Here is a 27,322-nt window from a genome sequence, read left to right as displayed (position 1 = left end):
ATATTATTTTATTTATTTTAAGATTATTATAACTGAAAGTACAAAAAAAAATCTATGCTGTGTTTTAAAAATCTTTTTGCCTCCCATTTTAAAATATTAGGAAAATACAGACATGCTTACTGAATTCTATTTATAGAATATACTTGCGTGTGTTGTGTCGTGTTATAAAAAGAAAGCAATATAATTATTTTACGTGGAATAAATATTTAAAATAAATATTTTTAATGGCTGTTAAAATATATAAAAGTTATCTATCTTCAAATAAAATATACCTAAATATTAAATATTTTTAATACTTATTATAACTGTAATAAAAGAGTTTGTATGCAACGGTTCATCTATTTCTTATTAGTTATACTTCTAAGTTAATTAAACAGAGCAAAAAAATGTCCTTCGTGAAATGCTGCTTTGAAGTTGGTGAAGCCCATGACTTCTTCGACACATTAGCGCAAAAGTGCACAGATCCTGGATGTAAGTAGTTATTATTTAGCTTTTTAGAAATAATCCGCCTACATATTTAATGAAAAAGAAACTCATATCATACAGAAAATCATGGTTAATTTAATTATTTGCTTTCGTCATTGGCAGCTATTCAAGAAAGGTCTATTGTTGAACGACTTTATTGATTAGATTCTGGCGCCAAGAGTTTACTTGCGTTCTGAAACACCATGTATAGTATAGATTATACAATTTATGTAAAATAAGTTGTCTGTTGTATAAATATATATTAGAATATAAATATATTTAGTCATATTGTAATGTACCTAAGTTCATGTTGTGTTAATTTTCTGTTTTGTTATGCTAGACACGGCAACACTTTTGGTTTTTAGATTTGGGGAGTGTCTTGTCTTTTGCTGGTAACCCTAAAATCCAACTAGAAAAATAAACACCGCCCGATTTTCCGCGAAATAGAGAATTAGTGCCGTGTTTCACATGTTCTAAGACGTGTATATTTACACTAAATGCGATAATGTCAAATGGTAAGTGGTTAAACTTTTGTTTTTATTAGTTTACATCAGTTTTTGATGAACTCGATATCGTCATCTGTGTGCGATGACGCCATATTGGATTGGCGGCTGTCATGTCACATTTTTGGACACAAAATCCGCGTCGTGCTCACTTTCGTTAAAAAAACATAAATTTCAACGATGAAATTGAAATGTGAATAGTTTTCTACATTCTACAATATCAGCTTCAAAAGCTCCAAGTGATAATCAGTGGAACTCAAACCGCTAGCACCCCAAAATGACGGCCGTACAAAGTGCAACCAAAACTGCTACCACAACCGCCACGGTGCCTCCGAAACCCCAAAAGAACTATGGGAAGATTGTTCTGACGCTCTACAACTGCTTACTGCCTGAGGCTGTCTTCAAAGAAACCCCATCCCAAGCCGATGGACTAGACATTGAAACAGAAACTGACCTCAGGATCCTCGGCTGCGAACTCATCCAGACGGCAGGCATTCTCCTCAAGCTGCCTCAAGTAGCGATGGCCACCGGCCAGATATACCTCCAACGGTTCTACTACGCCAAGTCCTTCGTCAGATACCCTATGGAAACCATGGCGATGGGCAGCATCTACTTAGCATCTAAGGTGGAGGAGAAGCCATGCAGAATACGAGATGTCATCAACGTGTTCCATCACATCAAGCAAGTACGTCTGCAGAAGAATATCTCCCCACTTATTGTAGACCAGAACTACATTGAACTCAAGAACCAAGTCATTAAAGCAGAAAGGAGAATATTGAAGGAGCTCGGCTTCTGTGTTCATGTGAAGCATCCACACAAACTGATTGTGGTGTACCTGCAACTGTTGACGTACGAAAAGAACAGACAACTAATGCAGATGGCATGGAATTACATGAATGATGCGTTACGCACCGACGTCTTCATGCGGTTCCCACCTGAAACTATTGCTTGTGCTTGCATCTACTTGACTGCGAGAAAAATTGGCTTACCACTTCCAAACAACCCTCACTGGTTTGCACTGTTCAAAGTGCCAGAAGAAGACATAAGAGAAGTGTCAATAAGGATCTTGCAGTTGTACCAACGAGCGAAAGTCAACCCTGAGGAGCTTGAAAAGAGGATTGAAAGTCTGAAGAAGATTTACCAAGCCAACAAGCACATGCAAGCTCAGAAGGAGAGGGAGGCTCGAGCTAATGAGGAGAAGAAAGCAGAATCTCCAACTGCATCTACCTCTAAAGATGTTAAACGAGACAGTAAGAAAGATAAGTCACCAAAAACCCCACCTTTGTCTTCTAAATACCACAGTTCACACAAAGCCAAGAGGGACAGGCGATCCCGATCTCCGTATGACCGTAAACGGGAGTACTCAAGTAAGCGCCACAAGTCTAGGTCCCGTGAAAGAGACACAGATAGATCAAGAGAGAGAAGGACAGAAGATAAACGTAACAGAGGCTCTTCTTCCAGAAAGTATGATGATTATGATAGTAGGTCAAAGTCAAGGGACAACCGTGATGATAAGAGAAAATATTAGTTTTGTAAGTCTAGTGTTTAAGAGTGACTTTAAATAAAAGGATTATTCTTATTTATTTGTGTTTTTTTTCCGAAAACTACTATATTTCCAAATGTAGGTGACACAATTTTGGGACAAATACAGTGCATGTTGGATTAAGTAATGTATTTGTAATGTTGGCTGTAACAAACCAATTCAATAAATTTTATCAGCTTAGAGAAATGTATCTGGAAAGTTGGTCAACATAAAACGTAAATGAATAATGTCTTTAATCTCTCTACTCTACTCTATTTCACCTACTGTACAGGCAGTTTGTATTCTACACAATATGGTTTCAATTTTGAGGCATTACAAAATTATATTATTATTATGAAGTTGACTGGCGTCTATTGTTAAACATAGGTCAAGGCAAAAAATACACCCAATAAGCAGCTACCTTATGTTTCACTGTAGTTTAGTATTTCCAAGTCATCGTTCTTATATTTTTATTTTCATTTATTGCATGGAAAACCAACAGCTTTATACTAATAACAAGTTAACCTTATTTAAACAATAATAGACAAAAAGCTAATTATAGGTTTTCGCATATGGAGACGATTTAACAATAACAACACATACTCACCTAATAATAAATTCTACTTAGATTATACTTATGCTACTTATTTATTTGGTATCTATTACATATTGTAGGTACTACTTCTCTGGCCTTGTCTCTGTACCCTCTACCTTCTCTGAAATCACTGGCTGCGATGTGCTATATGTATGTAATAGATGGTAATAGTAACTGCTTATGTAACAGTGACATATTTAGGTCACTATAGGGCACTTCTAAAAACCATACTTCAGAATTTATAACTGCATGTTCGACTCTTGGCAACGGGTGGGAGATTTTTTCTTTAACTGGTCAAAGAGAATAATAATAATTATTGTTGCCCTAATAATTATATTTTTTGTGTTGGCACTTGTTTCTGTTGTACATATTTTAGCGTAGCGGACTAAGGTTAAGTACTGACATCGCTGTCAAAATATGCAAGCTAAAGTGGCAGTGGGCTGGTCATATCTGCCGAAGAACCGATAACCGTTGGGGTAGACGAGTTCTCGAGTGGAGACCACGAACAGGCAAACGCAGCGTGGGACGCCCTCCTGCGCCCTGGGCTGACGACCTTAGGCGGGTAGCCGGTAGTGGTGGGATGAGGAAGGCCGAGGACCGAGTGTTGTGGCGCTCCTTGGGAGAGGCCTATGTCCAGCAGTGGATGATTATTGGCTGATGATGATATTTTAGCGTTGGCGATGAGTAGAGGCTCTGTAGAAACAACGACGAATCAACGCAGTGATCCGATTTCCCCTCTCATGTTCCACAAGCAGGGCCATCCTATTTATGTATCCCTATTTATATTTCAGTCTCGATGATATTACCTCATATGAAGTGCAGTTTCGGCCAGCGAATAAAACGGTCGTCTTTTAGTTAAAGACAAGTTTTAGTTAAAAAAACATAGTTTTCCCTTATACATTATACATAAGTACTAATATTATGTACCTATTGTAGTGGCCAAAGTTGTGAAATCTATTATATTAGGTGCTCTTTCGTAAGATTTGTAAATAATTATGATGTATTACTTATGGAAATACCAGCAAGTCTGTGTAAAAAGTTTATTAAGAACAGTCTGTTAAATTCTGAATATTTTGTGGTGGTTCCAAAATATTTAAAACTAGCTGTTCCCGCGAGATTCGCTTCGCCTTAAAAAGTTTTCCCGTGGGAATTCCGGGATAAAAAGTAGCCTATCTTCTTTCCCAGGGTCTAGACCGTATGTATACCAAATTTCATTCAAATCCGTTCAGTAGTTTTGGCGTGAAAGAGTAACAGACAGACAGCGCTTCACTTCGCCTTAAAAAGTTTTCCCGTGGGAATTTCGGGATAAAAAGTAGCCTATGTTCTTTCCCAGGGTCTAAACCGTATGCATACCAAATTTCATTCAAATCCGTTCAGTAGTTTTGGCGTGAAAGAGTAACAGACAGACAGCGCTTCGCTTCGCCTTAAAAAGTTTTCCCGTGGGAATTCCGGGATAAAAAGTAGCCTATGTTCTTTCCCAGGGTCTAGACCGTATGTATACCAAATTTCATTCAAATCCGTTCAGTAGTTTTGGCGTGAAAGAGTAACAGACAGACAGACAGACACAGTTACTTTCGCATTTATAATATTAGTTAGGATGCTTGTCCGTAGTTAATTACTTACTATCTCTCTATTTACCTACTTAAAGGGTAACCAATTAGAGCTCATATAGGTATTAGGGCAGTCCTCTTTAGATTAGTGGTAGTCAGTGGTAGGTGAGGTCGTAGATGACTATCGACAAATAATTGTAAAATTTTACGTCGATTAAACCTCTTTGGCTTTTGACTTTGACTTTATTGTTGCTTATTCCTGAATTGAAATTCCATTACTTTTGTGTGCTTAACTTAATTTAAATAAAGCTATAAATGCCTATCGAAGCATTTTCTCTGCTCCACCGTCATCTGGTTATATTTAGTGAAATAAGTAAAGTAAAAAAAAGTATTAACAAATTGTTTAAGTACCTACATGTTGTGATGTGGCTTATTTTCTCTTTTGTAAATCACCAAGTAACGATAGCATTGAAAACTATATAATTGAGTAGGTGGGTAGGTACTTAGCCGAAAATTTAATTAAGGTTTCAGACATTGTATACCTAGATATTAGTATACGACCTAGGTCAACTTATTTAATTAGTGTCGACACCCCGTCCTCAGGGAGCCCTTATTAAATAGGTATATTTATAAAGTACTAGCTGTTCCCGCGCGCTTCGCTTCGCCTTAAAAAGTTTTCCCGTGGGAATTCCGGGATAAAAAGTAGCCTATGTTCTTTCCCAGGGTCTAGACCGTATGTATACCAAATTTCATTCAAATCCGTTCAGTAGTTTTGGCGTGAAAGAGTAACAGACAGACAGACAGACAGACAGACACAGTTACTTTCGCATTTATAATATTAGTTAGGATACATAAACATAATTGAAGATAATGATATATCTAGAAATGATATTACAGCTACAGATTTATAATATGGATGGCCCATGGATAGCATTATCTTTTTATCACTAGACTAGCTGTTTTCTCATGGCGTCACTACAAGAAAAAAAGCAGGTGAATGTAATAACTGTAAATGAAAATTTAGATAAATTTCGACTCAGCTCAACTTGGACTAACCACATGAAAACATTTATACTTTTTTACCCTGAAAAAGAGCCACAGCCTCAGCAGCCACTTTTGAATTTAAATTTGAAGGTCTAGCCTTGGCCTAAGTTACACAGCCAACACAGTAACTGACAGAAGGTATCTTACACACACAGACAGACTGGCATATATTTAATCGTATAACGTCACTTATTTCTTATCATACACATAGTGTGATGTGAGTGTTATCAGTACCGTGCTTATAGTCCACGTTTTCACATCTCTCTTAGAGCACGTATTATCAGTTAATAGTAGGTTACATTAAAACATGTGAACCCTATAACTAGGACATCAAGACAAACTAAAGTGACATTGGTGTATTGAAAGTTACGATGTGAAAAGTGTTAAATAGGATTTTGAAACCCAAGTGTTTGTTTTATGTGTGATTGATTTAAATAGATAATAAAATGTTGCGATTAAGGAAAGTTGTGCATCGGACCTGCTTCTTTATGAGTCAGACTATTTATTTGACTTGTAAGTAAGTTTCTTAACACTTGTTTATACATAACATAATTATTTATTATACCTACCTAACTTAATCCATACACTATCATTAAGTGAGGCTTAGGTAAGCGTCCACCTATCCGTATCGTACGTATCGGATCAAACAGATTTTCATAATTGTATGAAGAAATGACGTCGTCGGCAATGCCGAGGAAGTGGACGAACTTATAGCTGAACATAAAAGAGTAGAGAATAATTGAGGGCGTGGCAATCTAAGAAAGTGGCCACACTATTATAGTATAGAAAACGGACAAAAGTATCACGATACTTTAGCAGAAAAAATCAAAACGAGAAATGTTTCAAATATTTATTGTTAGGTTCATTAACATTGTTGGAATAAGAATTGAATTTTAACTACAAAATGTAACGGAGGTTTTAAAAAAAAACAAGTGATGTTTGGGGAATTTGGTCTATGGACTGTAGATGGATTGATTCTTGGATTTTGCGATTGTTGTTAAAAATTGTAAAAGTGCGAAAAGTACGAATATAAGCGAATGGTCGAAAGTTATACGGTGTCTCATTTCACTCAAGGATAGAATACAAGCACACATAAGAAGGATTAGCGACTGTATGCAACATTACTAATTATAAAATGCCACTTTTTTGGGAGGTTTATGTTAAGAGAAGAAATTAGAGGGGAGAGGGGGGCAGTCTTGAATGAATTTCATTAAATCAAATCAACTGTAACTTTTATTTCATTGTGTATTTCATAATGTTTTTTTGCACTGAAACACGTGTTGGTTATCCCATTATGTAATTACTATAGGAGAAAAGAGAGATATTTTATTACAGTTTTTTCTTGCTCAGGAAAAAGTTCAAATGTGCCCCGGCAATTCTTCTAAGACTGTGTTTACCGATTATCCTGCAACAAATTATTTAACTGGTCAGAAAAGCAGTGACTTGCAAATTATTATGTCTGGGGAATTTATACCGACTCTACATATTCTTACACATATTTTTACAATAGGTACTCTAACACGGAGAGACCGACACACATAGACACCTACAGCTGTAAAACTTATCGATACCCTTTTTGAGTCGGGGGTTAGTAAAAAAGGATCTAGACCTGATGTTTTAACAACATTAGCATCCAGACCCTGATGTCATGTAACGTTTGACACTAGTATTTTCTAACCTCTATAAGAATAACAAATACACATTGAAAGGCATTCTATTACATCAAAATAGTACTTTTTTACAAGAAATATAAGCAATGTATGTTAATGGTTAGAAATTAAGTACCAACTCACCAGTATAAAACGCTGCTCTTTCATAAACATCGTATATATTGACTAATACTTCTCCAGCCTCATTCTCCGCCAAACATCGTAGGTAAACGCTGTAAATCATCTGTCTAGCTTCGCTGCGAATGGTTTTATTCATTTTCACTTCGTGAACAAACTCAACAATCCACAAAACTACAAAATTAAGCAAAATTCGATTTGTTTATACAGGAACAGGGCGAGTTTGACATTCAAACCATAGAAACAGACCACAAATCACAAGTTTTTTTTTATTGCCAGGTTTAAATCTGTTTAGTTCCAAAAACATTAATCTCTACTCTTTTGTGTTCAGCTATACGCATACGATGGCGAAAGGTAGACGCTTATTCTAATGATAAACTTTGACTCCGTATTCTATGCATCCGACATAACATAAACAACTAAACAACAGATTATATACATTTTTAATTGCTCTATGGTTATAAAATTGTTTGCAAACATTAAAATCTAAAATCTTGAACTTGTACTTTTGAATATAAATTACTTAACTAAATTGAGTAGACATTTCCTTCATGCCATTTAGAAAAGGTAAACCCCACTTTTTTATTTATCATGGAAGAATGAGGAACGCAATATCCAATACCTAACCTAACGTGTTTTCTCCAGTTATAGGTTATAGGTACATACATACCTATTGCCAGTAGGTTAGGGTGCTTACATAAAGAATCGGGTTCCCTGTATCTACCCGTACCGGTAGCTGATTAGATATACGAAAGCGCTCACTGAGAGAATTAAAACCGGGAAATGCTCTAGCGCAGTCATAAACAGCAGGTTACCGGTACGGGTAGATACAGGGAACATGCCTCTCTATGTAAGCACCCTTAGAGGCTAGGTAGGGTAGTAGTAGTAGACGACCTAATGGCGTAGTGGTTAGTGACCCTGACTACTGAGCCGATGGTCCCGGGTTCGATTCCCGGCTGGGGCACATATTTGTTTAAACACAGATATTTGTCCTCGGGTCTTGGGTGTTGATATTTATATTTAGTATCTATCTATCTATGTATTTGTGTAGATATATCAGCTGTCCGACACCCATAAACAGGTTCTGCCTAGCTTGTGCCCACATATTATTACAGTAGGTAGGTAGGTAGCTACTGGCGTATTGATTATTTCCTGGGATTTACCCGGAACATTCTGCGCAACGAAAGCGTTGCCCTACGTTACCTACTACGTATAAAATTTAAATTTCTCCTTAATTTTATCTGTTTCTAAACGATAGGTACTACAATAATTATGTAGGTTTCTTCTTCTCAGTTTCTTTAATGACGGCATATTAGCCATCTTTTTGGTGTACAACCATCTCCCGGGAACTAAGTACTTAATAATCTTTACTGAAACAAATATCGACCCCATCTGGGAATCCCATGGGTTTTATACTTAGTGTCGGTAGTGTCGCTGCAGCGTTCGGTCGTCTGAATAAAAACATCAACGGCTGAAGCCGTTTTCTGAAGAAAACGTGAAATATTATCACCATGTCCGTGTTTCTGATGATACGCATGTTTCACATGACGACCGGGTGGCAAGTTGGTTAGTGATTCTGACTGCTGAGGGTGCCGGGTTCGAGCTTCGGCTGGGGCAGATATTTGTTTAAGATTTGTAATGTGGTCTTGGGTGTTACATATTTGGTGTTGTGAGATATCTTGAACACCAAACGTGATTATAGTTATGATCATCATCACCAGCCTGTTATAACAAGGAGCGCCACCACATGTTGTCCTCGGCTGTCCTTCCGCGTTATATTTTTCTGTTTTCATACTTTTAAGGATTCTTATGGAAGCGGTATCGATATTTAAGTTGTTTCAATCTAGTCACGATATTACACCTCGAGCAATGAAAATGTACCAGGGACATAGCACCAAATTACTTACTTCTTAACGAACAAGAAATAACTAAATGCGGCGTCTGCAATAATTAAGTACATTTATAGCATAGGTATCCAGAGTATTAGGTACCAACTAAAAACGTAAGCAAACCTTTTGGACAAAATTTAAATTAAATGTTTTAACAAAGGCGTTTTGTCAGTAGACCTTTCTCATTTCTCGCGACTGTATCAGTTACTTGTCTAAGCTTCTATCACCATCTCAACCCCTATCCTCCCCTCAGGTTGCTGCGGCTGCTGCTCGGCGCTCCGGCCGCGCTACAAGCGGCTGGTCGACAACATCTTCCCCGCCTCCCCGCAGGTACAGTTCTTTGTGTTAAAATAAACTAACGGTTAATTAGACAGTTAAGGTTTGACGGTTAAGGGCTGATTTCTCAATGGTCAGTTAAGTGTTATCTGAAGAATAAAATTGTTGCTGTCATTGTCTAATACAAACATTCAGATGTGACAGCAACAATTTTATACCTCAGATAACACTTATCTGACTATTGAAAAATCAGCCCTAAGACGATTTGGCAAACAAAAAGTCAGAAGTGGGGTGCCCCTCCCCGCGCTACTCATACCTACACCGTTCCCGTTGGGCTCTCTCAACTAGTTCGCGTGTCACTCGGTGTCTGGTCGACAATATCTTCCCCGCCTCCCCGCAGGTACAGTTGGCAATAACTGCTGGTTTTTAACAACGTGTTGTTTCTTTGTGTTCAAATTAAGAAATGGTTAATTTAACACTTAGTGTTTCGTTGTTTTTTGAGGCTCTCATTTCATTAAATTGTTTTTCGCGGCTTTTATTACCTACGTTAAATTCGGCCATAATAGAGCCATTCAACAGATATCAGCTGTCCAACACCCATAACACAGGTTCGACCCTTAGCTTGGGGTCGGATGGCCGTGTATGAGATGTCCCACCTATTTATTTATTCATTTGACTGTTCTACCCCCAGGATGGGCTCGTCAAGACCAACATGGAGAAGCTCATGTTCTACTCGCTGTCCAGCCCGGAGAAGCTGGACAGGATCGGCGAGTTCCTGTTCCAGAAGGTGTCGAGGGATATCTATAGAAGGCGGCATGGGTGAGTATTTATTGTTAAGACAATAATTAGACAGTAAAAAAAAACATAATTAAACCATATTTAAGCCATACAAGATTTTTATGGGTACTTATATATTATACTTGTATATTATGGTCACTACAAGATATTTTTAGGATAAGGAAATAAGTAACTTTATAACTTAGGATATGAGATTCTCATTGAGAACCCATAAGTAGAGTAGAGAGAGACTGAAAAATATACTTGGTAATAATACGTCGTTTGCGTTTGTAATTTTTTTGATGGCATTGTAGTTTCTTTTCTATAGATGTTGTTATAAATGAAGTTTAATACCAAACAGCTCTTCACTATATAATATTTCTGCACCAATCAAAGGTTGACTCGTAGAACATATTTTTTGGAAATAAGTGCACCTTATTACATAATTTTAGTAAAACCTCTGTTATAGGTAAAGTTATTATTTTTCCTATTTAACCTAACCTCACTTCCCAGCTACGTGATAATCGCCGCCGAGGCCATGGACCAACTCCTGCTGGCGTGCCACGCGCAGACGCTCAACCTGTTCGTGGAGAGCTTCCTCAAGATGGTGCAGAAGCTTCTAGAGTCCACCGACCCACAGTTGCAAATACTGGCCACTCAGAGCGTGAGTTGTGAACCTTATTGCTAATAGAATAGAGACTAGAATACAACGTCGACCTGTGAATGGAGAGCTTCCTCAAGATAGTGCAGAAGCTTCTGGAGTCCACCGACCCACAGTTGCAGATACTGGCCACTCAGAGCGTGAGTTATGAACCTTACTGCTAATAGAATATAGACTAGAATGGACCTGTTCATGGAGTTGTCCTCAAGATGGTGCAGAGACTTACTGGCCACGCAGAGTGTGATCAGGGTTATTACAAAATTATAATTGCTGCCATGACCGTCACGTCCCGTTTTGACGGCGTGATGGTGACGTGACGCAAGCGTGCTGCGGGTTATCTGTCTAGTATTTTCCTAAAACAAGCTGGAAAAGCGATTGGAAAACAAAGCTCTTAAGATCTTACGCTACGCCGCGTCAAAGGCGCAAATTCTATCATCCTTACTGCTTTTAAAATAGAGTCTAGATTGGTCTCGCTGCCTCTGGCATGCCAGCTCTCCCTAGAACTCTGAATAATCCCTGAATTAAAGACAATGAGGCGCATATATTTTTTTGTTACAAGGCTTAAATCACTTTTAATCAAATCACTCCACACCAACCATCCAAACCGATCCATCCATTGCATTCTTTTCCAGTTCGTCCGCTTCGCAAACATCGAAGAGGACACGCCGTCCTACCACCGGCGGTACGACTTCTTCGTGTCCAAGTTCTCGTCCATGTGCCACAGCAACCACAGCGACAAGAAAATGAGGGACAGGATACGGCTGGCTGGGATTCAGGGGTTGCAGGTCAGTATCCCGTGGAAAAAAGGGGGGTTCAATAGGTTCCCGCGCGAATTCCGAGATAAAAATTAGCCTGTGTGATAGTCCAGGATGTCGACTTTCTGCATGAAAAATTTCGTAAAAAATGCTTGAGCCGTTTTCCTGTGAATATTGTTTTGGCACATTGGTTTTCATAACTTTAGGCTGTGTCTTAAAAGCAGTAGTCTAGGTTTATCTCTAAAGCCCAATCTATCTATTGTGGTTACGACTTCTTCGTGTCCAAGTTCTCGTCCATGTGCCACAGCAACCACAGCGACAAGAAGATGAGGGACAGGATACGGTTGGCAGGGATTCAGGGGTTGCAAGTAGGTTTAATAATTTAAAAATTATTATTTGGAATTAATTTTTTTCCCAACAGGAAGCTATCCCGTGGTAAAAAGGGAGGGTCTAAAGGTTCCCGCGGGATTCCGGGATAAAAACTAGCCAAGTGTGCATCGAGGGTCTTGGCTTTCTGCATGCCAAATTTAGTAAAAAAATGCTGAGCCGTTTTCCTGTGAATATAGTATGTTTTGGCCCATTGTTTTAATAAGGTTTTCTGCGTCTTAAAAGTTTTCTTCAAACTCCAATGTAAAAAAGTAGCGGAGGTTTATGTCCAAAGCGCAATCTATCTAATGGACTACATTAAATAAATAAATATGTGGGGACATTGGTTATCGGGCATGGTCCAAATGTCTGAATCAATCTGAATCTGAATGTTTTTATTGTTTACAGGGAGTTATAAGAAAAACGGTATCTGACGACTTAGTGGAGAACATTTGGGAGGCTCAACACATGGACAAGATTGTACCCTCATTGCTGTACAATATTCAGGTTAGTATAGTGAAGAAAATGTAGCGTCTAGTACCTATTTATCTATTATAATGACAAAATAGTGCCTAATCCACATTTGATAAAACATGGATTTGCCATTTTTCTCGCGACAGCTATAATATATGCAGTTTATAAGCACAAATAACATAAAATAGAGGGTCTAATTCGGGCAGTGAATTCCAAAGGAACTTATGGAACTGTGGCAATGCAGGTGTGCATGCCTGGTGCATCTTCCATACTATTGTATGAACTTATACGCGTTTAATACTTACATAATACCTAACTAACACAACTGTTTATCCCCCCAGACCGCAGAAAAGTACATAACAGTGGAATGCCTCGAACCCGAGTCCTCGGAAGTGGAGGAACCCTCTCGTCTGGCCGAGGCGTGTCTGCGCGAGCTGGTGGGCCGCGCCTCCTTCGGACACATCCGGAGTGTGCTACGACCTGTGCTCACGTAAGTTATATGTAAATAAAGAAAAGGTTACAGCTCAGCATGTGCTGTAGACGCAGCGCTGATTTCATGAAAAGGTGGGTTAAGTATAGCGGCCGCTACACGGGTTCGTTGTCGACGTCGATAAAACGTGTTTCGCGAATCACAGCGCCGTATTTATAGCGAATCGGGATGTAGTTACGCGTTTGTATATCTACACGGGTTTGTTATCTATATCGATAAACTTGTTTAATAAGCGTTCCACCAATCACAGCGCCGTACTTATGGCGAATCGTGATACCTGTGACGTTTTATCTACGTCCATAACGAATCATAAAAAGTACTTATGAGTTTTGGTTTGACGTGCAAATGTACTTGAAAAGTAATTTTCTAAAATTGAATCAAGCCAAGCGAATCGAATCATTTATTAACGCATAAAAACGCGGATATTATACTTTTAACAATATTTTTTCTGATTATTTGCAGACACTTCGACCGGCACGAGTTGTGGGTGCCGAACGACTTTGCGGTTCACGTGTTCAAGATCATCATGTATTCCATACAGGTAATTATATTATTCTCAATATTTAACTATGGTCTGTTATCTGAGTACCTCAGCATAATTCAAAACCAAAATTACTGAAATTAGCCCCTTACCTTTCTGTTCCCTTTCTATTCCCATCCCCTCTGTTGTCTTCCTCTTCTAAGATAACACCTACCTTCCCCTGCCTTCCTTACCCTCCACACCCTTGCTCTACACTCCCGTCGCCACTATTGCGCCTTCTTTCAATCACATCACATTCCATCCCGTATCTTTCACATTTCTATCCAACCCATCCCTGCTTTCTTTTTACCTTTCCTTTTCATTCTTATACAACACATAGTTATTGACACATAGCGTGGCTTAGTGTTCTATCCATTTTTACTCATCTGTGTGTATAATATAAATTCAATATTTTCATTCTAGCTTCTTCCTTCATGGCTTTCCAAAGTCAATGAAAGTTCTATCATAAATCACATTTCTTCTCGTCCCCGTTGTGTGCTATTGTTGCTTTCAAATAAATTTATTCTACTCAATACTCAATAATTTATTGCATTCCATTCTATTCATTACAGGCGCAATACTCGTACAGCGTAGTAGAAGCGCTAATGCTGCACCTAGAATCGCGGGCGGGTTGCGGCGCGGGCGCGGGCGGGGTGCGAGCCGCGAGGGCCAACGTACTCACTCACATAGTCGCTATAGCCGCCGGGGATAGTGTGGGTGAGTAACTGAAAGAAAGAAAACATTTATTTGACACACTGAGACAGAACAATAAATGCAGAAAAAGAAACAACAACAAAATATGCAGAACTAGCTGTTCCCGCGCGCTTCGCTTCGCCTTAAAAAGTTTTCCCGTGGGAATTACGGGATAAAAAGTAGCCTATGTTCTTTCCCAGGGTCTAGACCGTATGTATACCAAATTTCATCCAAATCCGTTCAGTAGTTTTGGCGTGAAAGAGTAACAGACAGACAGACACAGTTACTTTCGCATTTATAATATTAGTTAGGATACTTAAAGTGTAGCGGGTGAGCCAGCTGGGTTTTAGTGGGGTGTGGGCCAACGTACTCACTCACATAGTCGCCATAGCCGCCGGGGATAGTGTGGGTGAGTAGCGGGTGAGTCACCCAAACTATAGGGACACACCAAATACATGTACTTATACAGGGTGTCCCAAAAGTCAACGTCATCCTTTAAAGGGCTGATAGGTCAGCTCATGAGAGACCAGAATATCACAATATGACCTTAGTAAAAACTCGATAATTTTCGAGATATTGACACTTTTATAAATTTGCTGAAAATCGACACCTTGGATCAGTTTTTTGCGTGCTGCCGGTACAAAAATCCATATTGTTAGAATTTGTTTGGTGTTGCATCACCCTGTATAGCCCTGCTATTGATCGCAGTCAAAAAAAATATCAAGTAATGCTGTATGTTTAAAAAAAACACGGTTTTCAAAGTCATAAAAGGTAATCGTATTTTTTTATAAACAACTTTGACTCTACATACTGTAAAAAAAATATACCACGCAAACCTGGCACCTTATTTGAAAAGATTGCTCATTTAATGCAGTTTCCAAAATGGTATGAAACGTTGCTATAATTTCAATTTTAAAAAAAGTTATTGCTATTTTAGTACAAAACGACCTCGATGTAAAATTGTTTGAAGGAAATTTATCTGACTGAATTTATTAAGGGTAAGTCATGTTGGAATGAGTAAAAGTAAAATAGGTGGTGTGGCCGGGAGTGGGAAAAGAGACAACGTTGTCACAGTTAATATAATGTCGCATTTTGAGTATCTTTCTCGAAAAAAGTGGACTATAGCAACTCCACATTCCCTATAAATGTAGCGCATGGTAACGTACATTCCTGAGTAGTGCTAATGTGTGAGATTGTACAAGTAAAACGCTTACACATGTACATTGTACACCCACAGTATCCAAAAAAGGGACAGATCAGTTTGTCATTAACATTACCTCTAATTACTTGTTATTTATTTTAAAGTTATTGTTAAACAAAACCAAACTCTCAAAATTATGATTATGACCATTAATGAGTATTATTTTTTACTGATTATGTACGTAATATAATAATGTGGTGTTATAATTTTGAGAAATAAAAATAAAAGTCAATAAATGTTTGTTTTTTTAAAATAAGGTGTAAAAAACGAAAAATATGTTTTATAAGAGTTTGGTAACTTTTTTCTTAGCTATTTTTGCGTCATCTATGTTGCCACGGCTGACCCCACCACCTATTTTACTTTTACTCGTTCCAACATGACTTACCCTTAATAAATTCAGTCAGATAAATTTCCTTCAAACAATTTTACATCTAGGTCGTTTTGTACTAAAATAGCAATAACTTTTTTTTTAATTAAAACTATAGCAACGTTTCATACCATTTTGGAAACTGCATTAAATGAGCAATCTTTTCAAATAAGGTGCCAGGTTTGCGTGGAATATTTTTTTTACAGTATGTAGAGTCAAAGTTGTTTATAAAAAAATACGATTACCTTTTATGACTTTGAAAACCGTGTTTTTTTTAAACATTCAGCATTACTCGATTTTTTTTTGACTGCGATCAATAGCAGAGCTATACAGGGTGATGCAACACCAAACAAATTCTAACAATATGGATTTTTGTACCGGCGACACGCAAAAAACTGATCCAAGGTGTCGATTTTCAGAAAATTTATAAAAGTTTTAATATCTCGAAAATTATCGAGTTTTTACTAAGGCCATATTCTGATATTCTGGCCTCTCATTAGCTGACCTATCAACCCTTTAAGGGATGACGTTGACTTTTGGGACACCCTGTATATAACACGGTGGTAGCCAAGATGACAGCGTGGGTGAGTAGCGGGTGACTCACCTAGGTTGTAGGCAGGTGTGAGAGGCAAGGGCCAACGTACTCACTCACATAGTCGCAATATAACTCAAACTCAAACTCAAATTTTTTTTATTCATCGTAAAAATATAAAATTTTCTGATGAACGTCAATTTTTACAAACTACTCTCCGTTCGGATAAGGGGGCTCTTTCTGTCATAGCCGCCGGGGATAGTGTGGGTGAGGTAGGGTGGGTAGCGGGTGACTCACCCAACTATAGGGATATACCACGGTCGTAGCAAAGGTGACAGCGTGGGTGAGTAGGGGTGACTCATCAGAAATATAGGGACTAATAATTATACTAGGATTCATAAAAGGAGCTGTACCAAGTAACGTATATCAAATGTCATTTATACATAAACTTACTTCCGGCGCACTTTTGGCAGTCAGCTCCAAACAACTTACTAGCTAAGGCTTTCGCCACGGTGAGAAACCATAGCTCAGCTCTAGTATTGGAAAAATTATGTTATTATCATGGAGATGTTTTAATTAAAAATTATTTCTTTTTCAGGTCCATCAGTGTTGGAGATCATCAACAATCTGCTGACGAACCTGAGAACTTCAGTTGACAGAGATTCTGACGTAAACATTTTGTTATTATCCTGCAAACAACATTATTATCTTGTATAACCGTAATCGCTTTAGTAAGATAACTCTGAACTGTCTTCTTAGTTTTAAAAGTTCTTTTATCTGCAGAGTTCGAGGTATCGTTTTATAACTTTTAATTTAGAACTGCTTAACTGTAAAACATCCTCACGTCCTTAAAAATTGATGAGTCATTTTTTTTTGCCAATCTATAATCCTTAAACCTTCTTACCAACCAGCATTCATTAAACTAAACACAATTTTAACCCCAACAGAAAGACGAGAAGCTCTACCAAGAGGCTCTAATCAACGCTCTAGGAGAGTTCTCTGACCATCTGCCAGACTTCCAGAAGATAGACATAATGATGTTCATCGTGAGCAAGATCCCTCAACAACGGGGCAAGGGGAGCAAGCAGGATGACACTCTGCAGACTATACTGCTCAAGAGTTTGTTAAAGGTATGTTATGTATAGTAAAATAGATATTAGTGTAAAAAATACTGATGAGATTGTTCAAATCACGTCGGGGTCACCAATTTGCCTATAGTATTTTTTTTAAACAAACGAGTACTGCAGTACTTCTCATCTTCGTATAGGTCATTGTTAGGGCAGTAATAAATTAGGTAAACCAATAGCAACACAGTAAAATAAAAACGGTACTCATTTGTTTAAAAAAATAGTAGTTGTAAACGGCGACAGTCCGTTCCATGAATTTTATTCTGGGATAGATCTTATTGGTGTAATTTTATCACTGTCCAGAAACTGTTCAATGTGTTTACTGACAAATTTGCGCTTGCTTTCCGTCTCCTATTACCAACCTACATAATTTGATTTCCTCCCACAGGTCGGCCTAACCTACCGCACCACAGAACTGAACCGCGCATTCCCGTTCGCCTTCCTAGAGAGCCTCCTGCGGCTGTCACAGTCGTCTTCCCCGCGGACCAGAGAGTTGTTACAACGTATATTACATACGTTATTGGACAGACATGACAACGCGACCAGGCTCGCTAGCCCTGAGTATGTATGGGTTTAGAGATAGGGACTGTTTTTGAATTAAGTACGCATTTGTTTTTCTTTTTATGCAGTTCAAGTAGCACTTCATATTTTGTTTGAATGTATTGGTGCCATAAGAGGGTTTAGTGGCAGTTTCTACATTGTAAGTGGAGGGAAATAAACTGAATTAGTATGTCGTTGCAAAATCGCCATTTAGCGGTCCACTGCAGCAGCGCTATTCAATTTCGCGTTTTGTTATTATAGCTCGAACGGTGACAAAATTCCAACTAGGTCCTCAGAATGATGGAGCTAAAATTAAAAGTGAATTAATTAATTAGGAAATCGTGATGGCAGTAAATTTAAAACCTATAATTTACTATTAATTTTGTTTCAGAATAAACTACTCCCAGTTGGGTCTGTCAGTAGAGAAGTGTTCGAGATCCGATCTGATCTTCATCAACAAACACGGCTTCGCTATCTACAGCTCCTTGTATGAAGGTAATATTTACATTTATATCATCTTCAATGTAGTGCCTATGATTAACTCATTTAAGTAATATGTAATTTTATGTACTAAGTATGATGTCAGTTTTCCAAAAAAGTAAATAATAGTAGTATAAAGCCTCTGCCCTTTCAGGTCTCCTACCCGAAGTCACCATGTGTCATCTTATTAACTACTTTTGCAACACCTTGTAAAGCCCAACCCTTTTCTTCCAGGTCTCCAACTAGAATCGAACCGCGTGTCCAACATGTCATCCATATACACGAGCGCGGCGCTCCTGTGTTGCGAGGTGGCGAGCGACGAGTCCGCGCCCGACTTGCTGCAGCTTATATTATCGTGAGTCTTCTATTATTTTACTTCTTATACATGGGGTTTCCGAGTAACATATAACTGTACGCACTTATAGTACATTTATGTCCGGCGCACCCTGGGAACCAACTGACCGTTAACCTAAATCCCAATCAATTACACCAAGATGAAAAAACGTAGTCAAGCTCTAGTGTTTGTCAGCGATCACATCTGGAATAATTACGAAAAGCATAGGCACTAGAATCTTTCCTTGTTGTAAACCTTGTTTACAACCCACCTATGTCAGTATTTACACAAATATTTACACATCATATAAACTCAAATTTTACCCAATCTGTTTCCTTCTTTATAACCATTACTGACAACTCATTTTCGTTACAGAATCCAGAACTCGGCGCTTACCAACCCAGTATTAACCAGAGCACAGAAGTGTCAACTCCATGCCATAGTGATATCTCTGCTGGCGCTTCTACCGCATTGTATGCATCTGCCGCGGCTGGCCGAGTATGCGCAGAAGGTACAAATTTACAAATTTAAATTTATCTAGTCCAGAGTCCAGATTGTTATAGGATTAGGGTACTTTTTATCAAAGAATTCCCTCGGGACACTTTGTAAAGACGATGCGAAGCTCCAGCCATCAGCTTAGGCCTACTGCTGCTAGAAATAGGGCAAGGAACGCCACGCCACAACAGTACTCAGCTATCCTCATCCAACCACTACCAAATATAGGCAGATAGGAAAAAAAATACCATCTAAACATCTCTCAGTGATACAATGTCTGAGGTCAGTCAGTGTAGCGGGTCAGTTTAGCGGGCGGAGGTCGTTACAAACAAAAAAACATTATAATTTTTGCAATTTCCAGATAATCGAGAACCGCAGAGAGGAAGCCTACGAGTTGCTGCCGCCGCTCAGAGAGGATTATGGTGATGTGCAGTCTCCCAACAAACTGCCCTACTTGATGGTGGATCAGGTAACGGAATTATTTTATTTATGTGAATAGGTAATGTAGGTAACAAGTAATTAATTAAGTTATGAGTGAGTAACCGAAAGGAAGAGTGAATAAGTCAATGGTGACGTGTAGTTAGCCAACAAACAAAGGAAGAATGTAAGGCAAAGGATTATAGTAAGATTAGTTAGATCACATCTCATCAACACGATATCTGGTGAATAATGTTCACCAGAAGAATGAATGTAGTAAGTGAGAGAATGGTTGAGGGAGTAAGTGGACAGAATGATGCGATCACCAAGCAAACTACTAATCTTTTCTTGATGATTGCTAAACAAAGGGCTTTGAGAGCATACTTGTAGTCACTATAGCTCAATTTAACGTCGATGATAGGGCAGGAGGGTTACTCTATACTCACCGCACGAACGAGAGCTGACGTTCAATCAGCACGTTTCATATAACGATAACGTGATAGAGTCGTGGCTACAGCTGCGCTCCGAAACTTCGTTTTTCGTCATGTAGAGTAACACCGCAGTTTCTTTTTGCGAGCTTGCCTATTTCATTACTAATTATGACATAACACATTCCCAGATGACAGTGATAGAGTGCTTGGCGGCGCACGGCGTGGACACGTCCCGGCTGTCCGCGCCCTCGCCCTACGGGGCCGGGGCGCGCCGCCCGCCCGCCAAACATAGTTGGATTGAAGCAGGTAAGAAGGTCGTTTACTCATAATTTTGTACCCTGCTGTATGGTACTTCACTTCTATAGTAAGTGTCCGGAGTCTGGAAATTCCGTCACTCCGTCTATCACAGCTGGAAAAAGCTGGCAAGAGGGTCGCTCACGGATGATTTTGCATCCTGTATATTACATACAGGTCTTCTGATAGCTAATAATACTACTTAAAATGCTAACTTTACAACAGAAACAAGTGCCAATATCAGTAAAAGTTTGTCGTGTTTTAATGTATAAAATAATATTGATTTACAGATTATTTAATGAGATTGTTGTAATTTATTTGGTTAGGAGGTAATTTATTTCATGTAGTTACCTCCATAGATATCGTAGCTTCGTTATTATAAATCACCGCACGTCGGACTTACTACCATAATTCTGTTTGACATACAAGTAAGGTGCAATGGAATGCGAATAAATTAATAATCTTAAATCTAAATCTTGATTAACAATGGTGTTACATTCAGTTCTCCTCATCTCATGTGTAGCCGTGTATTTGTTATCATTGTTCTATTGTAAAAAAACAAGTGCTATGTTTTTGTGCTGCATACCTAGAACTGGTAAATTATATTCTATTCCAACTAAATTATTTTATGCTTGAGCGTACTTCTAAAAAGTGTAATTTTGTGTAGCTATCTGTAAGGTTCTTTTCTTTAAGATTTTAGAAAGATTCATCACATTTATATTCACCATTCACTCGTAATCGTCAACTGCTTCTTTTAGGAGATTTTAAATATGAAGAGTACATTTCTTTTACACCAATTTCCAAAAGTCGTAGAACAAAAATCCTTCCAAATAGATCTCCTGAACTTTACCCCATTTCACCTTACCCTGTATTTTATCACCCTCTAGCAGCTTACCATAAAATATTAACATTCTGTATATTCTCCACTCAAGGAGTGAAATCATCACCATAAGATTTTAAAAAAATATATCTACAACAAAAGTTGGTTCTAAAGAAGTTCGCCTTCTCACCTTACCCTGGCTGGCCATCACTTCACTAACAAAATTTGTCCCGAATAACTTCTCGAGTCACATCCCCCCTCACCTGTATAACCACCCTGTATATATCCATTCCAGGAGCCACCTTGAGTCACATCCCCTATCACCTTACTTCTTTATAAACACCCTGTATCCCTCCACTAGGAGCCACCCAGGGCCGGGACAGCCTGGCGGACATCACGGCGGGCGGCGCGGCGGAGCTGGACAGCGGCAACAGCAGCCCGCAAGCTGCACGGGTGAGTTTTGCTGTAAGTAGTTGTGGTTTGTTTTTTTGTTTGTTTTTTTTATGGTTAAGTTATGCTTATGTGTAATAATTTATAAGTTATAGTCGTCGAAATATAATAGGCCCGTTTGGACAGCTCCAAAATGTATGTGATGACAGCTGGTGTGAAACCTAAATCATGAAAAATCTAAACAATAAGTAACTTTTGTTGCTTTAAAAGTTCTTTTTCCTTTCGGCCGTTAATTAATAAGCCAGATTATGTGTCTTTTTATGTATTTCATCAAGTAAATCAAGAGTAAATAGCAAATTTGTGTAGCTGTCCAATCGGGCCTATTCTATTTCGACGACTATAAGCATGGTGTATGAAAACCTATTCTTTTTAGTTTTTGTAATAAACTAGTACCGAAATATTTTTTCTGCTGTGCTAATGGACCGTTGATACTTGTTTTTTTTTTAAATATACTATAGTCTTTATTTGCATGATTTATTGCTTTCTGTTCACGTTTCAGTTGCGATAGATATTTAACTTAGTGAGAACTATAATTCATTAGTAGCGATTTTATGGGATCGATGCTTTATTTATACCATGTTATTAGTTATGAATACATTGAGATCTAAACCATATGTATAAAGCAACGTAACATTTCGATTTCCTAAGCACCTATAACCCCTATACCCCTCAGTAACAGTGTACAGTCAGCTGCATAAGTGCAATAAAAGAATAAATATGTAGCTGTACACTTTTGTATCTTGTCAAACTCCAAAACTGACTATTAAAAAATTAACGATTTGTTATGTAGGTAGTCAGATGACAAAGTACTAAAGTGTACTTATAGCTACTTATGCAGCTGACCCTACCCTATGTTACGAGGTCCGTCCTAACCCTATCCTTCCCCATCCAAGTGCTCATCCTTTCCCTAGTGTTCCCCATGTCTCGAGCCGCTAGACGAGGAATATATGAAGTTCTATGACAGATACAACAGAGGCCTCCGCACTACTATGCAGAGTTTCGGGCTATATGTATGTTTGGTTTGGTGTATTTCCACGTTTATTTTTATTTTAGGGATACTAGAGGTAAACTAATTTACAACTTAAAAGTAAAAATTGTAAAAGTTTACACCTGTAAGATTGTTTGAATAGCTTTACTCCTGCGGAAGTTTCTTCGCCTTTATAGGGTTACCCTTGAGAATTCTGGGTGGGATAGAAGTAGCTAATATCAATCAGGAAGCATTAAACAAAGTCTGATTTCGTATTTGATGATGGGTAAACATTGTACTGGAGGTCAGTTTCTCTGTCCCTTTGTACGCTTAAATCTTTAAAACTACGCAACTGATTTTGATGCGGTTTTTAAAAAATACATAGTGTTTTTTTGTAGTATTAGAATTGCAACCGTGTGAAGCTGGGGCGGGTCGCTTCGATAGTAAGATATAAAATATAATAAACGACAAAAACTTTGACTTATGTATGTGCATACAAAATAGTCAGGTCTTTCACACACACACACACACACTCACGCCTTGTACTAATGTACTCCCTTGCGGGGTAGGCAGAGGTGCATTGCTGCACCCACTTTTCGTCAGAGTGTTTTGTTAGTCCCAATGTAATAGGGGGCGGGCCTATTGCCATTTTACGGGCATATCCAAGACCCGAGAACAAATATCTGTGTTTAAACAAATATCTGCCCCAGCCGGGAATCGAACCCGGGACCATCGGCTCAGTAGTCAGGGTCACTAACCACTACGCCATTCGGTCGTCTTTCATATTCATATATTTATTATTATTTAGAGTGTGGGCACCCAGTTCTGGCACTGGGATCCGCCATGCAATGATGCGCCGGAAGATGGCGCCACTAGCCTTAGACGGGAATCTTGTACTTGTGTGTGTATTGTTGTTATGAAATTATGTACTTTACTTTTTGAGTATGATTACTTGAATAGTAACGTTAGTATGTTATTTTATAGATGCCGTGTATTTGGAGTTTTGCCTACAATTAGGAAATTGATAGGACATGAATTATGTCAATGACTCATTTAACGTAGTTCACAATTAAATGTTTATTTGTTACCTTCATATCAGAATTCATGTTTCAAATAAAAGCCTGTTGTTGTGTAGTATAAAAGTGTAATCCCACATCCATTACATTCGTAATAGAGTACGTAGATATTCGTCCAAGTCCTATATTTGGTAGCTAAGTTTTTCGTCGGTAGAAATTATCTGTCCTACAAAAAGTCTGAGGTGGATCAATTGGGCGAGCAGCCTTAACAAAGAAAGCCAAAATAAACTACATAAAGCCAAAATAAAAATTAAAAAAACAGCTCTATGCTTACTCTACGTAGCCCTATGTTTACTTAATTTTAATGACTAAAGAATCAATTTCAGCATTACTATCACACTGTACTATTCCCTCACCGAACTGCCCACATTAACCCCCTAAACCGTCTCATATTCCAGCACCAAAACAACACCGAAGCCATATCCCTAGAGTCTTTGCGGCGCGCGGCCGGCGGCCCGACTGAAGCGGAGCGGCGCGAAGCGGAGCGGAAGCGAGGCGAGCTGAACAACACCTTCAGGACTAGGCCCTTCGACCAGCTGTTGCATGCTACTATGCCCAAGGTATTATATACAGGTGTTCAAAAAGTCGCTAAATTACGTCACCGTGCCCAAGGCATGCCAAAAAGTACCGATGATTACCAACAAATGCGAGTGACAGTAAATTGACTAACCAAGGTAAACAGTGACATCTATAGGACGAAGTACCGATTATCACCGACAGATGGCGCTCAAAGCGCAACACACGGGAAATCTATGGAGATCGACGAATCACTATGAAATACTAAATCGCGCTGTTAAAGAGTTACAGCAGACTGTAATAAATAGAAATTCCCAACGTTAAACGTTGGAGTCAGAGGATCCTTACTTTGCAGTCAGGACGCGGTTCTACGTTAAAATCTCCAAATATGTAAGCATATAGTAGATAGTATCATATCTACATAGTTCATAGAAGTAAGCATATAGTACATAGTGCATTAGCTACACAGTAGAGAGCTAGCAGAGCACACTAGCGCCACATCCCTAGAGTCGCTGCGGCGCGCGGCCGGCGGCCCGACTGAAGCGGAGCGGCGCGGAGCGGAGCGGAGCGAGGCGAGCTGAACAACACCTTCAGGACTAGGCCCTTCGACCAGCTGTTGCATGCTAATATGCCCAAGGTATCATGTACAGGGTGTTCAAAAGGGTGTAGGAAACTGAAATGAAGTTCAAAAAGTCGCTAAATTACGTCACCATGCCAAAGGTACGTGGCGACACCTATAGGAGCTATCAGCCAAAAAGTATCAATGATTACTAACAGATGGCGCTCTAAGCGCGAGTCACAGTAAATCTATTACCCAAGGTAAGTAGCGACATCTATGTATAACAGCTACCGATAATCATCGACAGATGGCGCTCAAAGCGCAAGACACGGGAAATCTATGGAGATCGACGAATCACTGTGAAATCCGACATCGCGGTGTTAAATAATTACAGCTGACTCTATTAAATAGAAATCCCAACGTTGAACCTTGACTTGGTCGGATGCGCTTCTACCTTAAAATCTCCAAATATGTAAGCATTTATAGACAACTAGCTGTTCCCGCGCGCTTCGCTTCGCCTTAAAAAGTTTTCCCGTGGGAATATCGGGATAAAAAGTAGCCTATGTTCTTTCCCAGGGTCTAGACCGTATGTATACCAAATTTCATTCAAATCCGTTCAGTAGTTTTGGCGTGAAAGAGTAACAGACAGACAGACAGACAGACAGACAGACAGACAGACACAGTTACTTTCGCATTTATAATATTAGTTAGGATTAGGATAGTGTAATTAATAGCTACATAGTCCAGAGAAGTAAGCATACAGTACACAGTGCATTAGCTACACAGTAGAGAGCTAGCAGAGCACACTAGCGCCACATCCCTAGAGTCGCTGCGGCGCGCGGCCGGCGGCCCGACTGAAGCGGAGCGGCGCGGAGCGGAGCGGAGCGAGGCGAGCTGAACAACACCTTCAGGACCAGGCCCTTTGACCAGCTGTTGCATGCTACTATGCCCAAGGTGTGATGTACAGGGTGTTTAAAGGTGTAGTAATGGAATTAAGGAAGTTCAAAGAGTCGCTAAATTCACGCCGCCGTGCCCAAGGTATGCCAAAAAGTACCGATGATTATCAGCAGATGGCGCTCTAAGTGCGAGTCACTGGAAATGGACTGCCCAAGGTAAGTGGCGACATCTACAGGAGCTACTAAGTACCGATTGTCACCAATAGATGGCGTTAAAAGCGCACTCTTACAACGCGGTGTTAAAGAGTTACAAGTTTACAACTGACTGTAATAAATAGAAATTGGCATCGTTGAATGTTGGCTTGGTTCGGAGTTTCCTTACTTTGCAGCGTTTGGCGGTTATTTCTTTGTCTCACGGGTGAAAGACATGTGAGGATGTAATTATCTATTGTTAAGATGTAATTACTGATGTTAGAAGATTATATTCAACAGTATATCGGAGTATTACTGCCCTTTCGGCTTACTATACCACTTATTTTGACTTTAAGCTTATAAACATAACCAATAAATAACCTAACCCCCCTCTCTCTCTCTTTCCAGTACGAGTTGAAAGAGAAGCTAGAAGAAATATTCAACAGTATATCCGAGTGCCCGCTGCTGCCGGCCGCGTCGCCCAACAAGCCTCCTGCCTTGGATACATACTTCCCCGAACTGTTCATGTATTGAGGTGAGATTTTGAACCTTGTTACTATGTCTTGAAGGTCTATTTAGGGTGTTTTAATAGCGTACGGATTTAATCACACGCGCGAGATTGCCCCGTACGCGTGATACAATAAATACTAAAAATAAAAAGAGTTAACAGAATCCCGCAAGTGTTCTTTTCATATAATTATTTATTGTATGCGTGGAATGTGGATGCGGGAAAATGGCGCAGAATCTGCGTGCGACATCTAATTTGCACGCTATTAAAAACGCCCTTAGGCTATTCTCAGTGTCTGTACCTGGGATCTCACTCTATAATATGGCGAAGTTTATGAGCGCTTCTGCGCGAGCCACAACTCTATCTAGTTGTATTAAACGTGCCGATTGACAACAGCTCTTGTTAGTTCGTTTTTTGTCAGTATAGAGTTACCCTCCTGCACCTGGCTCTCTCTACTTACTCACTTTACTTCATAAAAGCAAGATGCAACAGAAGATGATTGATGATTTGCTCTCATTTCATATATTTATAAAAAATGGTAGCCACCATTTCACCTTGCAATGATATTGACATTATATTTAAAAAAATCTAGTTACTTTACATGTTTTTTTTTCTTTTCTTACAGGTCATCGGTGCATTTTGGATGATACCAATGATACGGTATTGGATTTGGGTTTCAAAGGTTTTCTTTCGGTCGTGGTACTTAACATCAACCGTACTCCATTAGCAATATAAATATTATTTTGCAATGAT

At 39.0% G+C, this 27,322-nt stretch overlaps 2 protein-coding genes across 2 annotated transcripts; both read left to right on the top strand.

Annotated features, from left to right (window-relative positions):
- Positions 1–289: 289 nt before the first annotated feature.
- LOC105392189 (protein EFR3 homolog cmp44E) lies at positions 290–27,322 on the top strand. The gene is made up of 21 exons (XM_048628237.1): positions 290–471; positions 9,609–9,685; positions 10,323–10,450; positions 10,922–11,072; positions 11,702–11,854; positions 12,599–12,697; positions 13,006–13,154; positions 13,617–13,695; positions 14,247–14,391; positions 17,066–17,136; positions 17,415–17,597; positions 17,983–18,155; positions 18,526–18,629; positions 18,849–18,969; positions 19,324–19,459; positions 19,805–19,912; positions 20,480–20,597; positions 21,767–21,858; positions 24,297–24,458; positions 26,470–26,596; positions 27,195–27,322. Exons 1-20 carry the CDS (start codon positions 387–389, stop codon positions 26,593–26,595), a joined length of 2,460 nt encoding a protein of 819 aa, XP_048484194.1. The 5' UTR covers positions 290–386; the 3' UTR covers position 26,596; positions 27,195–27,322.
- Positions 1,009–2,547, top strand: LOC105397293 (cyclin-L1). Its single transcript, XM_011569310.3, has one exon. It carries the CDS (start codon positions 1,246–1,248, stop codon positions 2,494–2,496), a length of 1,251 nt encoding a protein of 416 aa, XP_011567612.1. The 5' UTR covers positions 1,009–1,245; the 3' UTR covers positions 2,497–2,547.

Source organism: Plutella xylostella, chromosome 20 (genome assembly GCF_932276165.1).
Source record: "Plutella xylostella chromosome 20, ilPluXylo3.1, whole genome shotgun sequence".
Classification (NCBI taxonomy): domain Eukaryota; kingdom Metazoa; phylum Arthropoda; class Insecta; order Lepidoptera; family Plutellidae; genus Plutella; species Plutella xylostella.
Note: the sequence above shows the minus strand (reverse complement) of the source record. Positions and strands in the feature narration are given on the sequence as shown.